We start from the raw sequence: 20,374 nt of genomic DNA, 5'->3' as shown, positions 1-20,374 counted from the left end.
TGAAATACTTGTTTTAATCTGTCTTTAAAAAACAAAAAAAAAAAACAAATAATTTAATTTTCTATAATTTTCTACAACCTGAATAAAAAAAACCTTTCAAAAATACTTGTCTATTAATTTTAAAAAAAAATCATTAGATTCATTTTTATCATTTGTGTACATTTTCAACATCAAAAATACAAATTTCTTTTTCTAGTTTAAATTGTTATCTGTGATACAAAAATTAATAAATAATATTAAATATAGATTTTGTAAAATGCATTAAAAAATAAATAAGTTTAAAAAATTTGAAATTTGAAAATATATTTTCTACAATATAAAAGTCATACATATGATTACTATGTATGTATTTACAAATTTAATAAATATTTTTAAACCAACAAACTGTTGCATACAAAAATAAATTAATAAATGTGACTAGTAGCACTCGTCCGATCGTACATATATGTATAAATATATATACTAAAGTTTTACTTAAAATATACTAATTACTATTTTTTTTGTTAAATATTAAAACATATAAACAAATTTATAAAAAAAAAGATATAAATAATAACTGAGCTATTTATTCTATTTTTTATCTTTAATCATACAAAACCTTACTGTTTAACCTCAAAATTACACTATCCAAAAATCAATCAATAACAAAGTAAACCAAACACATTAATTTTATATGTATAAAATTTGCTGGTCATTTCTAAATACCTAAAAATCATAAACATTCATTGCTCAGATATTTGTTATGTAAAACAAAATGTTTTATATCTTATTTATAAAAATTAAATTATTGTATTAGCTTGTTTTTTTCCTTATTTTTGTATTATTTATTATTTATTTATTATTACTATTATTTTGTAATTGAATGTGTTTAAAATAAGAAAACTTTCATTGTTGTAGTATTTGTTAAAATTGTTCAAGTATTTTAAATTGTACTTAAATATAAACATGTATTATACATTTCTAGCACAAATGTTAAGTGGTCACCAAAAAAACTTATTTTCAAACAGTTTGAGAAGAAATATATAGTAAAGAAAAACTCATAATATAAATATATACAGAAAAAACACAATTGTTTAGAACTTATGATTTTTAAATCTAATAAAAAAAAAGGGTTCCTAATCGTTGTTGTTATTGTTGTTCAACAATGTAATTTTACCACAAGCTGATTCCTCATGTTTGTACAAATATGATTTGAGTGCAAATGCCTTTTTGCATTTTTGACAGACGTGTGGTTTTTCTGTAGAATGGGTTTGTAGATGAGCTCGCAAGTTTGACTTATCCGCAAATGCTTTACGGCATTTTTCACACTCGTAAGGTTTTTCACCTAAAAAATTGAAAAAGAAATTAGCACATTTTTACTATATTACCATTTTGAATACGTCTATAGTTAAAATTGTGAGACTGCCCTGTCACATAAGTTTGCTTAAAAATAAAATTGACTACAGTTAAACATTTATAAACATATTTTGTTACCAAATAAAAACTGCACAAATATTTTATTGTTTCATAAATGGCAAGTCACAACATCTAAATCTATCAATCAGTTTTTACATAAAGGAATTTATTTACTAAGAAGGAGGAGATAGATCTGATTAAAAACATCTCCCTTTTGCCTTTACAAGCTTTCAATACTGAATAAATTTTATGACAAATTTAATTTAATAAAATAAAATAATTAGATAAATTTCTACATTTTTTTGTATTTTAAAATTACATTTGGTTTTATTTAATTTTTCTATAGGAAATTATTTACACCCCATTCCATTTAGTATATTATTTTACATTATATGTGAATTATTGATATGCTGCTTACCTGTGTGGGTGCGAATGTGCCCTTGCAACAGCCATGGCCGGGAGAAGCATTTACCACAAATACCACACTTGCACGACTGACTATGTGTTCGCATGTGCATTGAAAAGGCTGGTATTGATACGTAGACCTACACAAAAACAAACAAAATAGAAATCATGTAAATTATAAATATTATGTAACTGTATTTATTTTAATTTTTGTTTTGTTATTGATAAAAAATGATGTTGTTTGTAATTAACGTTATATGCACCCTATTCAACAACCCCAAGCCCCCCAAAAAAAATCTCCATCATGAAACCTAAGCAACACACACTCTATGGCTAATATATATATATATAACCTATGGCATTTATATTTGTATCTATGGTTAATATATATCCTCTGTGCCATAGAGGCATATGTAATTGCATTTATTTCTAATGGGCGCAATTTACTTCATAGAAGTTTATAACTGAAAAATACGGGAAGCAATCGACGTTTGTCAATAAAGATGCCCTCTCACTGCAGCGGTAGCGGTGGCAGTTGCGTTAAAATCGAGTCCGGACACAATTTTACCGCCACCGCTGCAGTGTGTGGGAACCTTAGGAATTCTCTAACCTATAGTTAACTTTAAATTAAATCATCTCTCCTTATTCCTTTATAACCAAGCCATTAATATGATATACGTATATTATGCCTGCCGCCAAACCATAATATGAGCCACTGCATAACTGCTAATATAAAGACGATCAAACTCTCAAAAAAAAATGTTCAAGGATGTGCATTAAATCCAGTAGCGTAGCCAGCGAGTAGATCTGGTAGACCCAGGCCTACCCACTTTACTCCAAAAATAAATGTTATACAGTAATGTTATAGTATTGAATGTGTAGTGTATCATGTATGTGACACATTTATATGGAGGTACAGGTACTTTTAGTTTTAAAATTTAAAATAAATGTATGTATATACCTAATATGCGTATAATAAATGTATAATATACGATATTCTGTTACTTTTTTATTTAATAAAAATATTCATTGATAATCCTTACATCAAAATATCAGGCCGACCTAAGAAAAAGTGTCTAGCTAGGTTAGATTTAATTTAAATCCCGTGGTTTATGAGAAATCACTAAATCTACAATGATACGATCGATCGAGAATATGCATAAATGGATCAAAACACAGTTTAAAAACTTTCATTTCAAGCTAAAAAACAGACGGAGCCAGTTATTTACAACCTAGGAAGAAAACCACTGAATAAATCTAGTCTTGACTTTCTCAGGGCATTCTCAGGGAAAAAGATGAAGATCATCATTAATAAACTAAATTTTATCATACTAATAATATCGTTATAAACTCATTATATTGTTCTTAATCCCTGTTTATATATTTACAATTAACTAATAACTGTAAAACATAAATACTTGTAATATAACACTAGGTGTTCTAAAACATTTTATAAACATAAAATAAAAATTAATAAAAAACAAATTTAGATAATTATAATATTTATAAATATACATTTACTCAGTGGCGTACAAGGACAAACCCCTACCGAAATTCTTAGTAAGAAAATGAAATGTAGTTTTTGGTCAATGAAAACTAAAATATATTATACCAATTCGAATTAATTGTATTTCACTTAGGAACAGCATATTGTCGATCGTAATTAAATAAACTATTTACATTTTATAATAGGTACATTGTAGAATTTTTTTATATAATTCTGATTATAAATATTAAATAATACAACTGACAACTAAACATTATCTATCTTATGTTGGTAGGTATATTTGAGTATAACCAATATCGTTTTCACGTATTACTGTGGCACTGCATCTAAATATAATAGGTATTTCTTATTATATTTGTGAAACGTAATCTTAAAATTTACAAAATGTTTTGTTCGGTTCATCTCATCCAATTTCTCAATTTAAAAATCACCCCCTAACTACCTAAACTAACCCCTAAAAACTACTACCCCCCCTCCACCGAAAAAAATGTAGATCTCAATTATACGCCACTGTATAGTTTATTCACAAAATCTATAATATATAGTACCTATATACAATATAAATACAGTAAAACCTCATTAATCCAGACTAATTGGGGCTCTAGGTTGTCCGAATTAAACAAAACAACCAAAAATCGTAAATTGCAAATTTTAATCCAATACATATTATCCTATCTAACAATATTAAACTTAAAAAATAGTACATAATTGTATTATAATCATTACATACATATTATAGTATTAATTAGGCACACCTAACATAAGCTTGCGTAATTTATGTATTATGAACAGCTGTCCGGATTAATGAGGTTTTACTATATTATTATTTTTTATACCGACTAGAAGCAAACAATACAATATAAATAGTGAAAACCGTGATTTCTTAAAAGTTTTGAGAAACAGCCAAAACTAATTTAATATATTAAATATTTTAATTAACAAATTTATAAATTATATTATTATTAACCATCATACATGCTTTAAAAATGTGTAAAATTAAGAAATATATCCTTTAAACTATAAAATCACAAAATAAGTAGAAATTTGCACTATAAATTTATATATTTTCGTGGAGTCTTGAAATTAATTTCTAGAAAATCTAAAAGCCCATAAAATATGTAAATGTAAGAACTCCCGAACCTTATTATAACGATTTATATCATCTTATGAAAAATGAATATATTATTATGAACTTACCTTGTCACAGTGGGGACAGTGCCTGGCTTTGATGTCGGCCAGAGACCTGTGGGTCTGTCGGTGCCGAGCCAAATTGCTAGACGTACTATAACATTTCCCACAATCCGGACACTGACGTTCCTTATTGTTGTTGTTCGTTTTCTTCGTCGTCTTTTCCGTACTTATTGTATTATGGTGGTTATCATCAACATCGTTTTTCTACAATTAAATAAGACCGGATATTATAGTAAGAATTTATTCAGAAAATCAGTCGTATTCCAAAAAATCTTCAGCCTCAAGTTATTACTACAATCAATTTTTGATTTTCTAAACGGTAACTCAAAATTGGTATATTTCATATTCTATAACAGAATACAACCTGTACACCCCAATTTTGTGTTGATTTTACTATCATACAATTATTATTATAACTATTTTATACACTAGCTGGTATCTACTTATATTATATTCTGCCTACTTAAATAGTCAAATCAACAGGTACTCTGGTATTATATTAGAAAACTATTAAGACACATAGGTAATAACCTATACTTAAAAACAAATTGAAAATGCTGGGCGCTATAGAAACAGTCTACAGACTACGAGAAAATGTTGCTTTAATTTTATTCTGATATAATTAAATTTTTTGATTAAAATTAACAATAATTATTATTCAACCGCGTGTCACCATTTCAATATTTCAAAACTAAGTAGGTATATTGCTTTAATGCTTGTGATTGAATCAAAAATTGTTCAAATATATTTATTTTGATTAATTTTTAGGTTTCAGAATACGATGTTAGGAAAAATTAAATCTATTATAGGCACGAATTTTAAAATGTTTTTTACTTTTATAAATATTTAAAGACAATTTATACTATTGAACGGCTAAAGTAGTCACATAAAATGAATATTATGATAAGTAAAAAATAAATTTATTACTTTATGGCCAGTAATACGATATTATGTCAATAATATGTCCATGAGTCAAATACTCAAATGGCATGCTACCATATATTATAGTAACACTTTTCTAGAGATAGCATACACGTATAATGGCGTGCTTGGCTTACCTTAATGTCCTTTTCATAAGCATTCGGACCGTCGATGATCGTGGCTGTATGTTGTCTGAAGTAGACGATGCTAACCTCGGCCAATTGCGTTAGATTATAAAGCTCGTCTCCGACCGACGACTGCTGAGAGTCAACGATGTGTTCGTAAGAGTGTAGCATTTCTGTGAGGGAAAAAAAGGCAAATGTTTTTTTTTTCATTAGTTGGCCAGGTAAAACATTTTAATTGAGGGTAAAATTAAAATATTAAGTCACGCGACGAATGCGATAGATAATAATAATAATAATGTTATAACAACGATCGGGAAGCAACAAGTGGAGATCGGAATTGAACGAAAAGCGCGACGACGACTATGAAAGAATCTTCCGCTGCACTGCAAGCCGAGTGCAGATTATAATATTATTAGTAAATAATGCCCATTATAGCATAACCAAAGTCATACACATGATATTACATGATAATATTGTGTATAATATTATTGTCGTTAATAATCTGGTTATCGAAAATTGAAAGTAATGTGACATTTTAATAAATTATAAATTGTAATAATAATAATATTAACATTTACCGTTAAACGATGATACGCGCGGCGATTGTTTTTATCTTTACTGTGTGTAAAAATATTAGATTTGTTATAATAATAAATTAATAATCTTATATCGTTATAATTTTATAGTAAGAACCACGTGTTGCTGGACGCACACACATCGTTAACTCCCCGCGGGTCCGCGACCATGCTGAGCGCTGGCGAATTATTGTAAATTGGAAAAATAATTATAATATATAATAAAACTATGATATTAAATAATAGTATATCGAAACTTCGGTTGACGACCGTCTCCTCTCTCATCATGCAAAAGTACTCAGAAACGACAATGCCAATAATAGATATCATGTTATCTGTATTTAATTGTGCCCGTGTTCTATTTAATATACTATATATCTAATATATAATACACACGTCGTGTAATATAAATAATTGTACAAAAACGTATATTATTTAAAGATGATTAGAACGCGAGCGACGGTTTAATATTATGATCGATAATGACAAAAACAACAGTGATTGTCTAAATAATATGATGTAGTCACTAGATTCAAGCAAAACAATATTATAATATTTCGGATTATCAACAATCAACAGGTACCTGTACAACATGCAGGGCTAGATTTAAGTGAATACCTAAGTAGTAAGTGGACAATTAAGAAAGGTCCTTTAAACCATAAATTCCTATCAAAATGTTTTTAAGTACATTGTAAAATTTACAATATTTACAATATTATCTTAAAACCAACTGATTTCATGTTTTGTGATGGACAGGGACATCATGGTAAGTATTTGGTACGGTAAGTGGTCGGACCGGTACCGTGTTCTATACTATATCAACACTGCAATACCGATAACCCTTTCATGAAAAACCCGTGTACGGGGAATCCCTGACTATAAATATAATATTTACTAAGAAAAATTGTAGTTGATATTTTATTTGATATTCAGACGTTCCTTTACAGATATGTTTTTTCAACGACAATATTACAGTGACACAGAGGCATACATCTATAAACTGCGATAATCGAATTAATAACAAAAATAATATCATGTATCGAGGTTTTGTGTATATTATACTCAACGCTATGACAACCAAAACAGTTATTTTCGCATCATCAGCCATAAAACTTAGGGCAGTGACCAAATGATGGGCGAAATTCCATTGTTTAGATACGCAGTGGAGTATAACTTTTATTTGAATCCCGAAAATGGCCCATCAAAAAAAAAATATTAAACACATGAACTTTACATATTTTCATTTATGTTTTTATTTGTTTCTTTTTCGTTGGTTAAGTTTAATCTTATGTAATAGTTTAGACACAAATAGTGGAATGGATACATAACTTATTGTCAATAAATTGCATTTTTATTATCCAACTATTGATAAGCATTTTGACATTTTATTTATTTTATATTGTTGGTACTAAGTACTAACCAATACCCATAAATTAAATAAACTATATTTTATCCATTCAAATGGATATTTCAGTACTTCAAAATATGCAGTACCTACTTCATGAGTGTATACATGGTTGTTTATGTTGTATCACATATCCTACGCTACAGTAAAACTTAAATTATTATTTTTTTTTTTGTACTTATAGAGATTATTAAACTAATTAAGTGTGGTGAAAAATTACGTTACAATGGTTATAATATGTATGTTGCAAAACGTGTTGATAATCCAAAATAACATGGAGATGTTCAAAAAGGCTCGCGAAAAATTATATGGCACTCACATATTATGAACTTTCATTACCGTAAGTATTTTTTCCAGGGTACGATTATTTTTGGAGGATTTTTCCATATTTTTTTCCGCCTACCCTTCCATTTATCACAGGAGCCTTCCCCCAAAATATACGTTGGTACTTACTTTAAAAATCATAATTCAGGTTCTGACAATATTGTGTATTCATTATTACGCAAGTAAAAATAATTATAAAAAAATTTTAAAATTTAAAAAAAAAATTTGCTACATAATATATTATATCCCAATATATATATATATGAAACTGTGTATACGCATATTCATCACTTGAAACAAGTTAACAATTTTTAATTGGATTGAAATCAAAAGATCATTGTAATATTGATATTTTTTTAAGTATAGCTAGGTTACAAATTCGGCGAGACGACAGATACGAAGAAATTAATCCGTAATCATAATTCATGATAAAAGTAATCCTATTTTGAAATAAGTTTATAAATTATTATTTTATTTTTCCAAACATCGATTTATAAAATACAGGTACAATTAATAATTCTACTCAATGTATGAGGTGCGCAACACAAACATAAAATTATCTAACACGTGCAACAACTCGTGTATCTTGGTTATCTGTTATTTATACTTTATAAAGCTGACACAAACAGAATAGGTACTGATATTTATTAATATACAATCAAATATTAAAATAAACCATTTTATCACCCACTTTCTCTTACTGATTAAAACATATAAGTATTACTCAGGCATATAATAGATAAACAAAAATTATTACTTGATATGGCTATTAGGCTATTATGTAAATAAAAAATTTAATTATAAAAATTAATTCTAAGACCAAACAGCTTGTATATTATATACTTTGTACTTTGTTTGAACTCTGCTAGTTTTTAACTAAAAATTTTAACCAATTACTAATATGTATTTAAAAAATAATATGTAATTAAAATGGTTGTTTCAAGTTCAAATTAAAAAAATACATAAAAATAAGTATTTTAATGTTAAATGGTCCATACAAATTTACAATAAAATAAGCTACAGATCAAAAATTATTTAAAATTTGAAGAATTTGTGATATCGAACATAAAGCTTTTTATAAGCCAAATATCTAAAATTTAGATAAGACAAGAGAAGTAACAACGAAGATAATATACATTGCAGCTTTTTTTAAAACTCGATTTGAAAATTGATTTTGTAGATTGGGGCGCCCCTTGAAAAAAAATGTTCCAGGTGTCTTTTATAGCTTGGCAGGCTGATCACCTGTCTAAGTGAACTAAAATAAGAAACCGATTGGTTTCCAAATCGTTGACCTTATCGCAGGAAACTCGTGATATTATATACCGTCCGCAAATACTTCATCGTGATGCATCAACGCCGCAGCCTCACCGACGTTTTGTATATATAGACGTTAGTTTAATGTTTAATATAATATTATGTAATATAATATACATAGAGGGATCTCTTATACATCTATCGCGAACCAGTAGCGGAAACACGAACCAACAAATCGTTTTTTTTTCAATAGTAGAAATTATCTATTAGATTGATGAAAAATCGAAAAAATCCTCCACAAATAAGTAGTTCCTATTTAGAGACGAAAAATCTCAGACATTTCTTTTTTTTTACATGCGTTCGAAATTCATATTCTGTTACTATCGCTAAGGATCGTTCTTCGCATGCTCATATATAATTCGTACTCATTTATATGAGTTCAGTGATCGCTTTCTTAACTAAAGTTGTACACAAAATCAACTATACGAGTGGAAGCGAATTCTTTGTTTTTTATAACTTCCAATAATCCAATTGAATGTTTTCCAGCCATAATTATTATTTAAGGTGGAAGGAGGAGTAACTTCACATACGTATAGAATCACTCTGTATACTTTGCGATGCGCTGTGTCGCTGAATTTATAATATTATTATGCGCCCGTAACACGTGGAACATTGATATACATATACATATCATACTTCCTTCGGGTATATATAAATATACTACATGTGTAATACATATATATATATATATACTCAATCTTCGGAGGACACATGGCTCGGCGCCGCAGCTAAGAGAGTGCCGCCGCAGGTGACATTTTCCTCCCTACCGCACTGGATCTCATCCGTATTTGAATTTATACGTGATTTATTTTTATAACAATCGCTGACTTGCACGCGGAATCGTGGTCGTTGTCGTTTGTATTATAATTTATGTTACACAATAATACATAATACTATTCTAAGTTGGTTTCAAAATGCAATTCTACAAAAACAAAATAAAATCCAGAAAAACGATAGGTACCTACTTCAAGTAAAAGTACATTATGTTACAATTACGGTAAAGAATATTTTGATTAATTTCAGTAAGTTCCCAGCTCAATATTATACCAAATAAGCATATACCAGAACTGAATAAACTAATATTATAAATTTACAGCAATACATGAAATATATTGCAATATTGCATTTAAATATGTAAATTATTGATACATTTATCACGATAATATATTATTATTATTTTCTAATTTCACTATAATAAAATGATCTTAACAATTAATCTTTATTGAAATATGTATTTTTATTTTTTATTTTTGTTCTATTAGTTATACTCGAAAATAATCTCTAAATTACAGTAATGTATTTGTGATTAATATCAATATCAATATCATAATCTACTATAATAGTACTGTCCCCCTACTATCTAAACATTCTAAACCCATAGATTATAAAGGAGATTTAAAAATTCTAAAAATCAAAATTAAAATCAATACACAGGTAAATAAAGAAAAGAATGAGTATGAGAATGCTTATAAAAAATCTCGTAAAAAATAGATGCAAGGTGGTACGCAGAATTATAGTTTATGGGGAGGGGGTTAGGCTTTATAACTATAATTATTTAATAAATTTACAATGACCTGATTGATAAAAATGCAATAAGTTAATCACACATATTTAAATTAATGAACAAAAAAGTATGATCAACAAGGTAAAAACAACTAACAAGTAACTTTTTAACAGTTTTTTTTTATATCGAATATATTTTTTAGGAAATTTATTTTAATTTAAATAGTTTAATATTTTTAACCACACCCCCTGTAACAATTTTTTTTATTTTAATGAGCGATGAGAATATTTATTATAATATTAGATAGTAAATACTAAATACTAAATACGTACACCGCGGGTACACACTACACCGTACATAATAATATAATATAAATTCACTCGGTCTCGGTGTGGGGTTCACTGAGCGGTTCACAAGAGAAGGCGTACCTATAAGACGAGTAACGACGCGTGTGGTAGTTTCGCAGACTCACAGTTGTTGAAGATCAGTCAAAAAGTACAGTACAAACGTACATATTAATATACCTTTTGGTGCGTTGTGTAGTGGATACTGGATAGGGATTAACCGGAAATCGGCGAAAAGTCAAGAATAATAACGACACACGTTGCCACACGCGCAAATGTTAAATTAACGGTTTTTTCTGATGACAGAATTATGTATATATATTATATTGCTGCATCATAACTGACTATATTATTCTTAAATTCTTAAACAGAATCTGTGTAAGACCGTAGTCAGAATATTTTATTTGAGGGAAAGTGGACACTTATACATTTTTTAATTCTTATTGTTGTAATACAAAAACGCCTATTTATCACTTATTACTTCATAACCCCCTTGTTAATATAAACAGTAAACACACATACTTTTCTCTTTTCTCAGTACAACACTATGGTTGAAACAACAATTATATACATTTAACATGGTAAATTGGTAACAATATATTAACATAATAATATATTGTAAATACAAAAATTATTATTTTTTTGTTAATAGTAATTATTGATAAAACTATAACTTTTAACGTCTAGTAGGTATATAATATAATATTATAATTTATAATAATAACAATTAGCCATGCCTGAAAAGACTAAACAAATACAAGTGGTACCCCACTTTGCTAAAAATAAAGAATATTATAATAAAACAAATCTACAAGTTTAAATGAACACAACAAAATATAAATATAGCCTTATTATAGGGATGTATACTTGTATCTCTCATCTTAGTCCGTGCTTATCATTACTATTTGACATTTACGAATTCACAAGAAGACGACTACTGTCAAGTTAAAATTTTTCAATGAAAATTATTTGTTAACAGATAACATCATGGTCCATGAATGATTATTATACACCTAATACCTATGTATAGCTAGTAATAATCTAGATTTTTGGACTACCAAATTCGATACTCCAGAAATGGTGTTAGACATTTATTTTAATAAATAAATACAAAATAAGACATTTTAATATATTTAATAGGTACTTCTAATAGTTTCCTATAATAAATATCAAGTATAAGTTATACAGAAAGAAATCATGTGTAGGCGAAATAAGTAAATAAATGTGTAAGTTATTTACATCGTATTATGTAATAATGTAATATACCAAATACCAATGTCTAATAATTTATAAATATACACGCATAGACCATAGTACCTAAACAAATTAATCTTAAAAATCTAAAACCTAATTGCTATATTTATTATGTATCAACATAACACATTTTTTTTTTGCAACTTACTACTATTATATTTTAATGTTTCATAATATTTAATATATCCTGTCTTTAAATTCGAACATTTCTTTTAATTTTTAAGTGCCCAATTTTAAAATTTTTAAAGTAAGTAGATACATGTATCATACTAATTATATTATTCAACAAATTGTTCTTATTAATAGAAACATTGGGAATTATTACACTATTATCTTAACGCATTTCGACAGTTCCGATGGTTATTCGATGAAAAAAAGTATTTAAATACTTAGCAAGTACCTAAGAATGATAATATAGAATTACATAAAATAATATACACGAGTTGCCTTGCAGACTCTACCGAACGCACACATTACACATGAACACAGTAGCATGCAGATTATTTTTAGAGAGAAACGCGCACGCGCATCCGTTAACAATAATAATAATATATATACGACCGCGTGGACTTTTCTATTTAGCTCCCCCGCCAACCGGTGGTTATCCAGCTATAGTGTACATATACACTATACTATACTTATATATATATATATAAATTACACATTTGGTATTATACATTATATAAAGGACATGAATATATGATATTATTACAAATGTTGTAGGTTTAAAAAGGGCGATTCATTTCCAAACATGTTCACTGTTCAGTGCACACATTCGTTTTTCTTTTAATTACATATTTTATTCAAAAATTTTTTTTTTAATTTAAATTTTTAGTTTTTATGAAACCTTTTTTCCCCATATACTTAGTATACATATTACATAGTATATATTGTATTATAATCAAAAAAATATTTGTTAAAATTTCAATTAAGCGTTTTCAAAAAATAAAAGATTATCTACATAGTAATTTATAGCAAAAATTGAACGTTCTCATTTGATAAAAATGAGTTAGTTCATCACCACAAGTCCACAAGACTCATATTTGTAAAAAAAAATGTACCTAATTTGAAAATATGATCTTTATGTTGCTAATAAAACTAATAAAGTATAGGTATTAGGTATACTTAAAAATAATAATTTTTATATTTACATTAGTAATGTGTAAATTGGAAGTGAACTATAGTGAGCAATGAGCATGCTTATTGAATCACTCTCCTCCTGTCATCAGAAAGTCGTAGCGAGACAATGAGACATCACAACATTAATTAATTTTATTAGTGATTATCCACGCGCGGGATAACGATATATAAAACAATCATACTATACAAAATTATGTAATAGAAATGTCATTTAAAAGTTAAGCAAAATACAGGTTCATAAAAATTTTAAACTAAAAATATGTATGAAAATGTGCACTTTAAAATTCTAAAAAATTCACGTAGGTACATTAATTTTTGGTTATATATGTTGAGCGTTGAATATATATTGATTTAATAATGAATAAATGATGTATATTTTACTGAACATTTAGTCTTGAAATTTTCACCAAATTAAATGTGTAATAATTTTCAAAATTTGTTAGGTATACATATTTTTAATTTTTAAAATTTTTGTAATTTTCTTCGATATATATATTTTACAATTTTTGTTTTTAGGTAAAAAAGAACATTTAATACAGTACTTACAATGCCCGTAAGTCGTTCATATATATTAATTGAAAAATATTGAGAAACAATAATAAAAAAACCCTATATTTTCAATAAACTTATTTAAAATACATGAAAATCACAACAATATGTAAATCATTTAGAAGTGTAAAAATCATAAAATTTTAATTATTGGTACCTTATTAGTTATTATCGAGATTATTATGATCGAAACTGTCATAAAAGGTTCTATATAAGTTGAACGCAATTATTCTAAAAATATTTTTATAGGCGTCTGAATTCAAATTTTGATGAAATTGTTTAGTCGCGCGTAAATTAACGATCTTAGTTTTTTTTTTGAAACTAGGTAGATAAACATAAAATTAATTAGACTTCCGGTGTTTGGAGATGGCAGCCATTGGCCAAAGTTAGTATGTATGATATAAATTTTTATGAACTATCTATTGGCAGTGCTATTTGACACTACAACCTTAAACTAATTTATCTTCTAGAAAAAATTAAAAATTGATTGAACCACCTATATGATAATACATATTTGATAAAAAGTCAAATCCTTATAAATAGAGCTCTGATTTTAAAGCATAAGCTTTTTTTTTATATATAAGATGGAAATATAATTTTTAGACATAAATTCGTTTCACGTCATTCTGATTCCAAATAAACCAATTTATTTTTGCTTTTTCAATTTATTAATATTCCAGCTGTAGATTTTTTATAAATTTATTATTCTATTGTAATAAAAAAAAAAAAAAAAATGAATAAGAAATGTAAAAACCCAGAATGCGGACTAAATAGTTATATTGGATTATTATTGTTTTCGTTATCAGCTTATTTATTAAATTTATAAAACTTACAGATTATCAACCTACATAATATAGCCTGCAGTACGGTCAGTACTCGGTATGCCTATAACAACGATATCATCCATTTCAACATTTAAGATTTAGTGTTATAATTTGAAGCCTCTTGTATAAAGTATCAATGTATCAGTGGATGTAGATAGTTCGTTTTCTACGTATAAAAATATTCTGTTAGACAATAGTCAGTTTCACTACTGAAAATCTAGGGAAATACATGGTAATTAATCCTTTTTTTAATTAAAATTATTTTTCAATTTTTTTTATTCATTTTTATAACTAGTTCATGTTAATTTTGGTTATGGTTTTTTTTTTACTTTTTTAAAATAAATATGCTTCTTTTTTGTTTTTTTATTTGCTCATTATGCTTTAAAATCCGAGCTCTACTTATGAATAATTTGTACAAAATACAATTTTGTATGTACGAGTATATTACTGCTTGCTTAAAAAATTAATTTAATAATATAACAATAAATAATTAAAACTTTAAAGTTTAAACTGTTTAATTTCAGTTTTACTGCAGCTTATGGTATATATAGAAATATAGTAGGTCCTAAACGTAGGTAAGTCAAGTTACATATATTATTATTACTTCTACATAATTGTCATTACCTACTCATTATTATCGCCATATTTTTTGTTTTAGTTGGTGCGTTCACTCTTCAATTAAAATGGGTGTTTTTTGAAATTACAATACTATGTAACAAAATTATTATGTAAAAGGTCAAAGTACTCGTCGAGTATTAAGAGACATACCTAACTGAAAAAAATAATACGTAGGTAATTTGTTCAATAAAAAAAAAAAAAGGTAATATAATAGGAAGTGAAGAAATTCTTGTTTTATAATATTAAATTTTTTTTTTTCAATTTAAATTTGGTACCTATGTACCTACTTGGTAAATGTTGAAGACATGCATATCTATTGACTTCTTCCGTAACAACAAATAATTCAAAGTTAAAATCGTGCTCAACTGCCAGTGAATTAAGCTTGTAATATTTAAATTGTATACCGATACTCTCAAAAGAACAATAATTTACTCTAAATATGTATAGCGAATAACAAAAATGTATTAATATTATTTATAGTGTGCTTTCATTTGGACAACAAATGATCGTTATAATCGAATGTTCGCTAATTTGCTTTAAGATGGTAACTTAGTATTAGTTTTTTTCCGTGATAAGAAATAAACTACAAATTTTAATGACAAACAAAATGTTAAAAAAAAGAAACGATTAGAGTGTAGGTACATAAAGTTATGGAGATAATTGATATACTTTCCGTTAATGACTTTCAATTATTCGCTTTTTACATTGTCTCCATAACGGACGTAACAAATCACTAAATCATTGTAAGCAATATTATACTTAATATATATACTACACATTAATACCTCAGGTCGGTAGTAGCGGACTATGTACACAACTTAATACAATATTATTACTGACAAAATAAACAATCCCGTTAATTATATTCCGATCACGGTCTGTGTACACATTAAATGTATTTTAAATAAAATAAAAAATAAACCAAGAAATAACTAGGTGATTAAAAAATAAATTTTACTACCAACGATGTGAATAAATATTAATCAATATTTGTATATTAATCAAGCGTATGCTTATAAACAGGAAAGTATATAGATTTTAGGTAATAATCAGACAACTTTCGTTTGTACATCCGCGGGATACCAGGTAAAAAATAAGTCCAATCGGATGGCCATCAGCTGTACATTTATAAATACCGTGAGTCTGCGACCGAGTATAATGAAAATTTGTCTTCCAAATTATTTTGAATTAAACGCAAAAACATACAAGTATTATACAAATGTATTTATATATATATAATCCTGACCTACTGTGAACTACGGCAACGGCCCACGTAACTTAATAATCGTTTTCGATTTGTCACTCACAAATCACGGCTTATACTTTTTTTCGAAACACGATTTTCATAATTTTGAGATTATCGGTAATGTATTTTATAAATTATTTATAAATATATAAGTAAATAGAAGTTTAACAGGTACCAAAGAATCCAAAAGGTGGTCCGAGGCAACGTTTCTTCCATGGTAATTTGTTAGTTAAAAGTTGCTCAGATTTTGAAACATTATCGGCCCAAAAGATAGGTTTTTGAAATTGTTTGCATTATGAACCAGCCTAAGTAATAATTTCCACATTTTTCTTAATACTGCAGACGATTATACATTTATGTAAATGATGGTTTGACGGAGATAGATGGGCCAAGTGATGTAAGTGTCACTACGTAACTCACACCACCAATGAAATCGAAGTTGTCACTTTTTAACAGATAAACATATAAAATCATCGAAATTTAGCAAGATAATTGTACTAAAACCATACCGACGTCTAATACTAATTTGTCACGTTCAGTGGTTAATGTGAAAATGGAATCAGTGCGAGCGAGTCCGATAATTATCGAACGAATCGATTTTTTAAATATGCAGCAGGCTCGTTTCCTTGAAAATTGAAATCATCTAAATACGACACGGACATCGCAAGGGTGATTTTTTTATTATGAACTAGGAAACATCGTAGGAATTGTCAAAATGTTGAAATTTTAGAATCGCCGTTTACGGAACAACACTACTGAAGATCGATATAGGATAGACACGTGTTCGGGTAGACCATAATAATATTGTACAAAGTATACGACCCTTACCGCGATTACGTTAAGTCTATTATTATTTTTTCTTATCGGCCGTAATGTGACGACAATTCATAATGTACGGCTTTAAAAAAAATTAAAAAGATATTAGAAAAACTGCAATCTTACCGGGTGCGAAGACGTATCTCGGTCCGACGGATCGCTCTCGCTTCGTTAAGGTTCGTACGCGGAGACGACGTCTGCTGGAAAAATCTCACCGCCGCTGCAGCTCAGCCGAGCCAGACCGCATCGTCGTCACGCGCAACCGGCGAAATATTAAATACTACTAATAATATACCTAATAATAATATTATTTTCGTGATCGATAGTGTTCGATTAAAATATTTCAGCGTTTTTCTCGGTATCGGTCGGAGGCGGCGTTGGTAGGTACCGCGGTCCGGTGCGTCGCGTTCCGTCGTTCGGTGGTCGCGTGCGGGGCGCGTTTTGCAGTGGGCCCCGACGACACGGCGCGTTGTGTTGAACAACTGCGGTAAGCGACGAACACGCGCGCGCTCACACACACACACACACACACGCCGACAGACGAAGTCGCACTCGTCGCGATCATTTCAGTATTTATACGCGCGGCTTGCGTACGGCTGTCGACGGGGCGGGGGTCGGTGGTCAGCGTTTAAAAATAAATACCGGCGACTTGTGGACTCGAGACTGACTGCACCACCGACGGCAACGCGTGCCAGCGTCGGCAACACGTGCGGCGCGGCAATCCCGGCAAGTGGTCGTCGTCGTCGTCGTCGTCGTCGTCATCGGCTTACGATTATATTATTATAATAATAATAATAATAATAATATGTATTATGTACACGACGATTCACCAACGCGCGCGGTTACACCCTTTTTTTTTTTCGTAATAATGCAATAAGTTGTTCAAAATCCGATTTTTAGAATAATATTAATGAGTATACGTCTTGTTTTAAAGATCGAATTTTTATGATTCTTGAGATTTCGTCTGTACCTACTACTCGACGAGTGTTTATAAAAGACCAAACTTCTGTTTTCCAGACGACAACAGCTCCCCTTTTTCTATTGTAAATTTTCTGAAAAAACATTGGCGCATCTAAATCGAAATTAGTTACCAGAAATTTTTGAGTTTCTTAACTTTTTGTTCCGAGATAATAGCTAGTCATAAAAATCAATTTAAAAAATGTGCGACTATAGTTATTTAAAAATTTCAAAGATATAATTTTTAATTAATTTGTCATTAAAGGAAAACTGGATAATGGTGTTAAATTTGAATTCATTGATATATCATCGTATTTGAAAAAAAATTCTTAGTTGATACTACGATAGCATTTTTATTTTTCAATGACATTTTTATAAAATTTCAATTATCTATAAAAAGCACAAAAAAAGTGAAAATATTTTTAAAATAATAGTGCGTACAGACAATGATAGTATGTCTATGGTTATTTATTTTTCTGTTAACCATAATGTTTGAAAATTATTAGGAATTTTTATTTTTTATCTCCCGTAGTACCAACTTGATCAATTTGCTACTAGAAATCGTCTTTAAAGTTTAAAATCTAACCAGTTTTAATGTCCCAAAAGATGATAACGAAAACAAAAATAAGTTAGTAAATACATTTTAAAACCAATACGTAATACCTACGCTCAAAATCTAATCCAAAATCGTATAATCTAGAAAGTAGCTTAAATAAAAAAAAATTAAATTATTTATTTTTTAATAAATCATCCGCTAAGATTTAGTCATGTAGGTACTTAGTTAATAGCTTTTCCTGTTTCTCAACAAAAGATCTAATTGGCCAAAAAATAGAACAACCAAATTCGTCCAAATATTAGTCCTATTAAAAGTAACATATTTTATAACAATAAATTATGCCAAAATTTACGAAAATGGTAAAGTATACATAATATTGCATTTATTAGTCAATTAGATAGCTGACGTTTTGGACGAGAGAAAATGCGGATAATCTAGCTTATTGTTAAAAGATCGTACTTTATTTTGTACGACTTTTTTTTGATAGAACTTTTTAGTTTTCTTGTCTATTAAAAAAAAGGATGTTGGTTTGGGTATAAATACTATTTTTTTAAATGCAAATATTATAAATTTGTAAATTATAATTTATAGTTTTATTAGTAAAGTATGAGTTTTAAGGAAAAATAAACGTCATAATGTTTTTGAATTATATTTTAGGGGAGCCAATCAGGCACCAGCTACTGTATTTTTCACTAATTGTTACTTATGCGCAGGTACCTATTTAAAATTTACTATTTAGAAAATTAAAAAACATTTTTGTTACTATATAATAGTTTTTTGGCTAGGCAATTTAGCATTAATATTGATGTAGTCGCGGTTATCGTAAAATCATTATATGTGTCGAGCACACGACATTCTCGTTAAAGGATAATTTATAGTAGAACTGTAGAAGTATACTATAAAACTTGCAATACTACGGCAGGCATTGCGTATAGTTATTATAACATGGAAAATATACGGTAGATGCGTGTCCGTCCGGCATTAAGCATTTGCTAAAAATAGAAAACGTCGGCCGGCTGTGTTTGGTATAAATAACAAATTTAATATACCTAATATACATAAATGTATGTATAATAAATACGAGTAGGTATCTGTAAAACTCGCACGCGTACGGTAGTCGGTAATACTTTTAAAACATAATTAAAACATTACAACAGCAAACTTATAGAATCTTGTACGATTGTACGAATGTACGATATAAAAACCTATACCAATTTCTCTCGATTCACATAGGTACTTACTCGGTAAGGGCTCCTCCAGAATCAACCCAGCCCCATCTCCACAACCATAATTTGATAAATATATTATTGTTACAATGTTACCTACCACTGCACTTGAACTGTATTTTCTATTAGACTTCTAGATAATATATACTTAGTATATTGCAATCATATATACATATAT

General features: G+C 28.3%; 1 protein-coding gene across 1 annotated transcript; it reads right to left on the bottom strand.

Annotated features, from left to right (window-relative positions):
- Positions 1-277: 277 nt before the first annotated feature.
- LOC114127377 (transcriptional repressor scratch 1-like) lies at positions 278-18,025 on the bottom strand. The gene is made up of 5 exons (XM_027991601.2): positions 17,584-18,025; positions 5,557-5,717; positions 4,505-4,702; positions 1,814-1,940; positions 278-1,324 (listed from the first exon to the last, which is right to left on the bottom strand). Exons 2-5 carry the CDS (start codon positions 5,713-5,715, stop codon positions 1,116-1,118), a joined length of 693 nt encoding a protein of 230 aa, XP_027847402.2. The 5' UTR covers positions 5,716-5,717; positions 17,584-18,025; the 3' UTR covers positions 278-1,115.
- Positions 18,026-20,374: the final 2,349 nt, after the last annotated feature.

This window comes from Aphis gossypii, chromosome 2 (genome assembly GCF_020184175.1).
Source record: "Aphis gossypii isolate Hap1 chromosome 2, ASM2018417v2, whole genome shotgun sequence".
Lineage (NCBI taxonomy): Eukaryota > Metazoa > Arthropoda > Insecta > Hemiptera > Aphididae > Aphis > Aphis gossypii.
The sequence above is the reverse complement of the archived record's forward strand: the minus strand, read 5'-3'. Positions and strand labels throughout refer to the sequence as shown.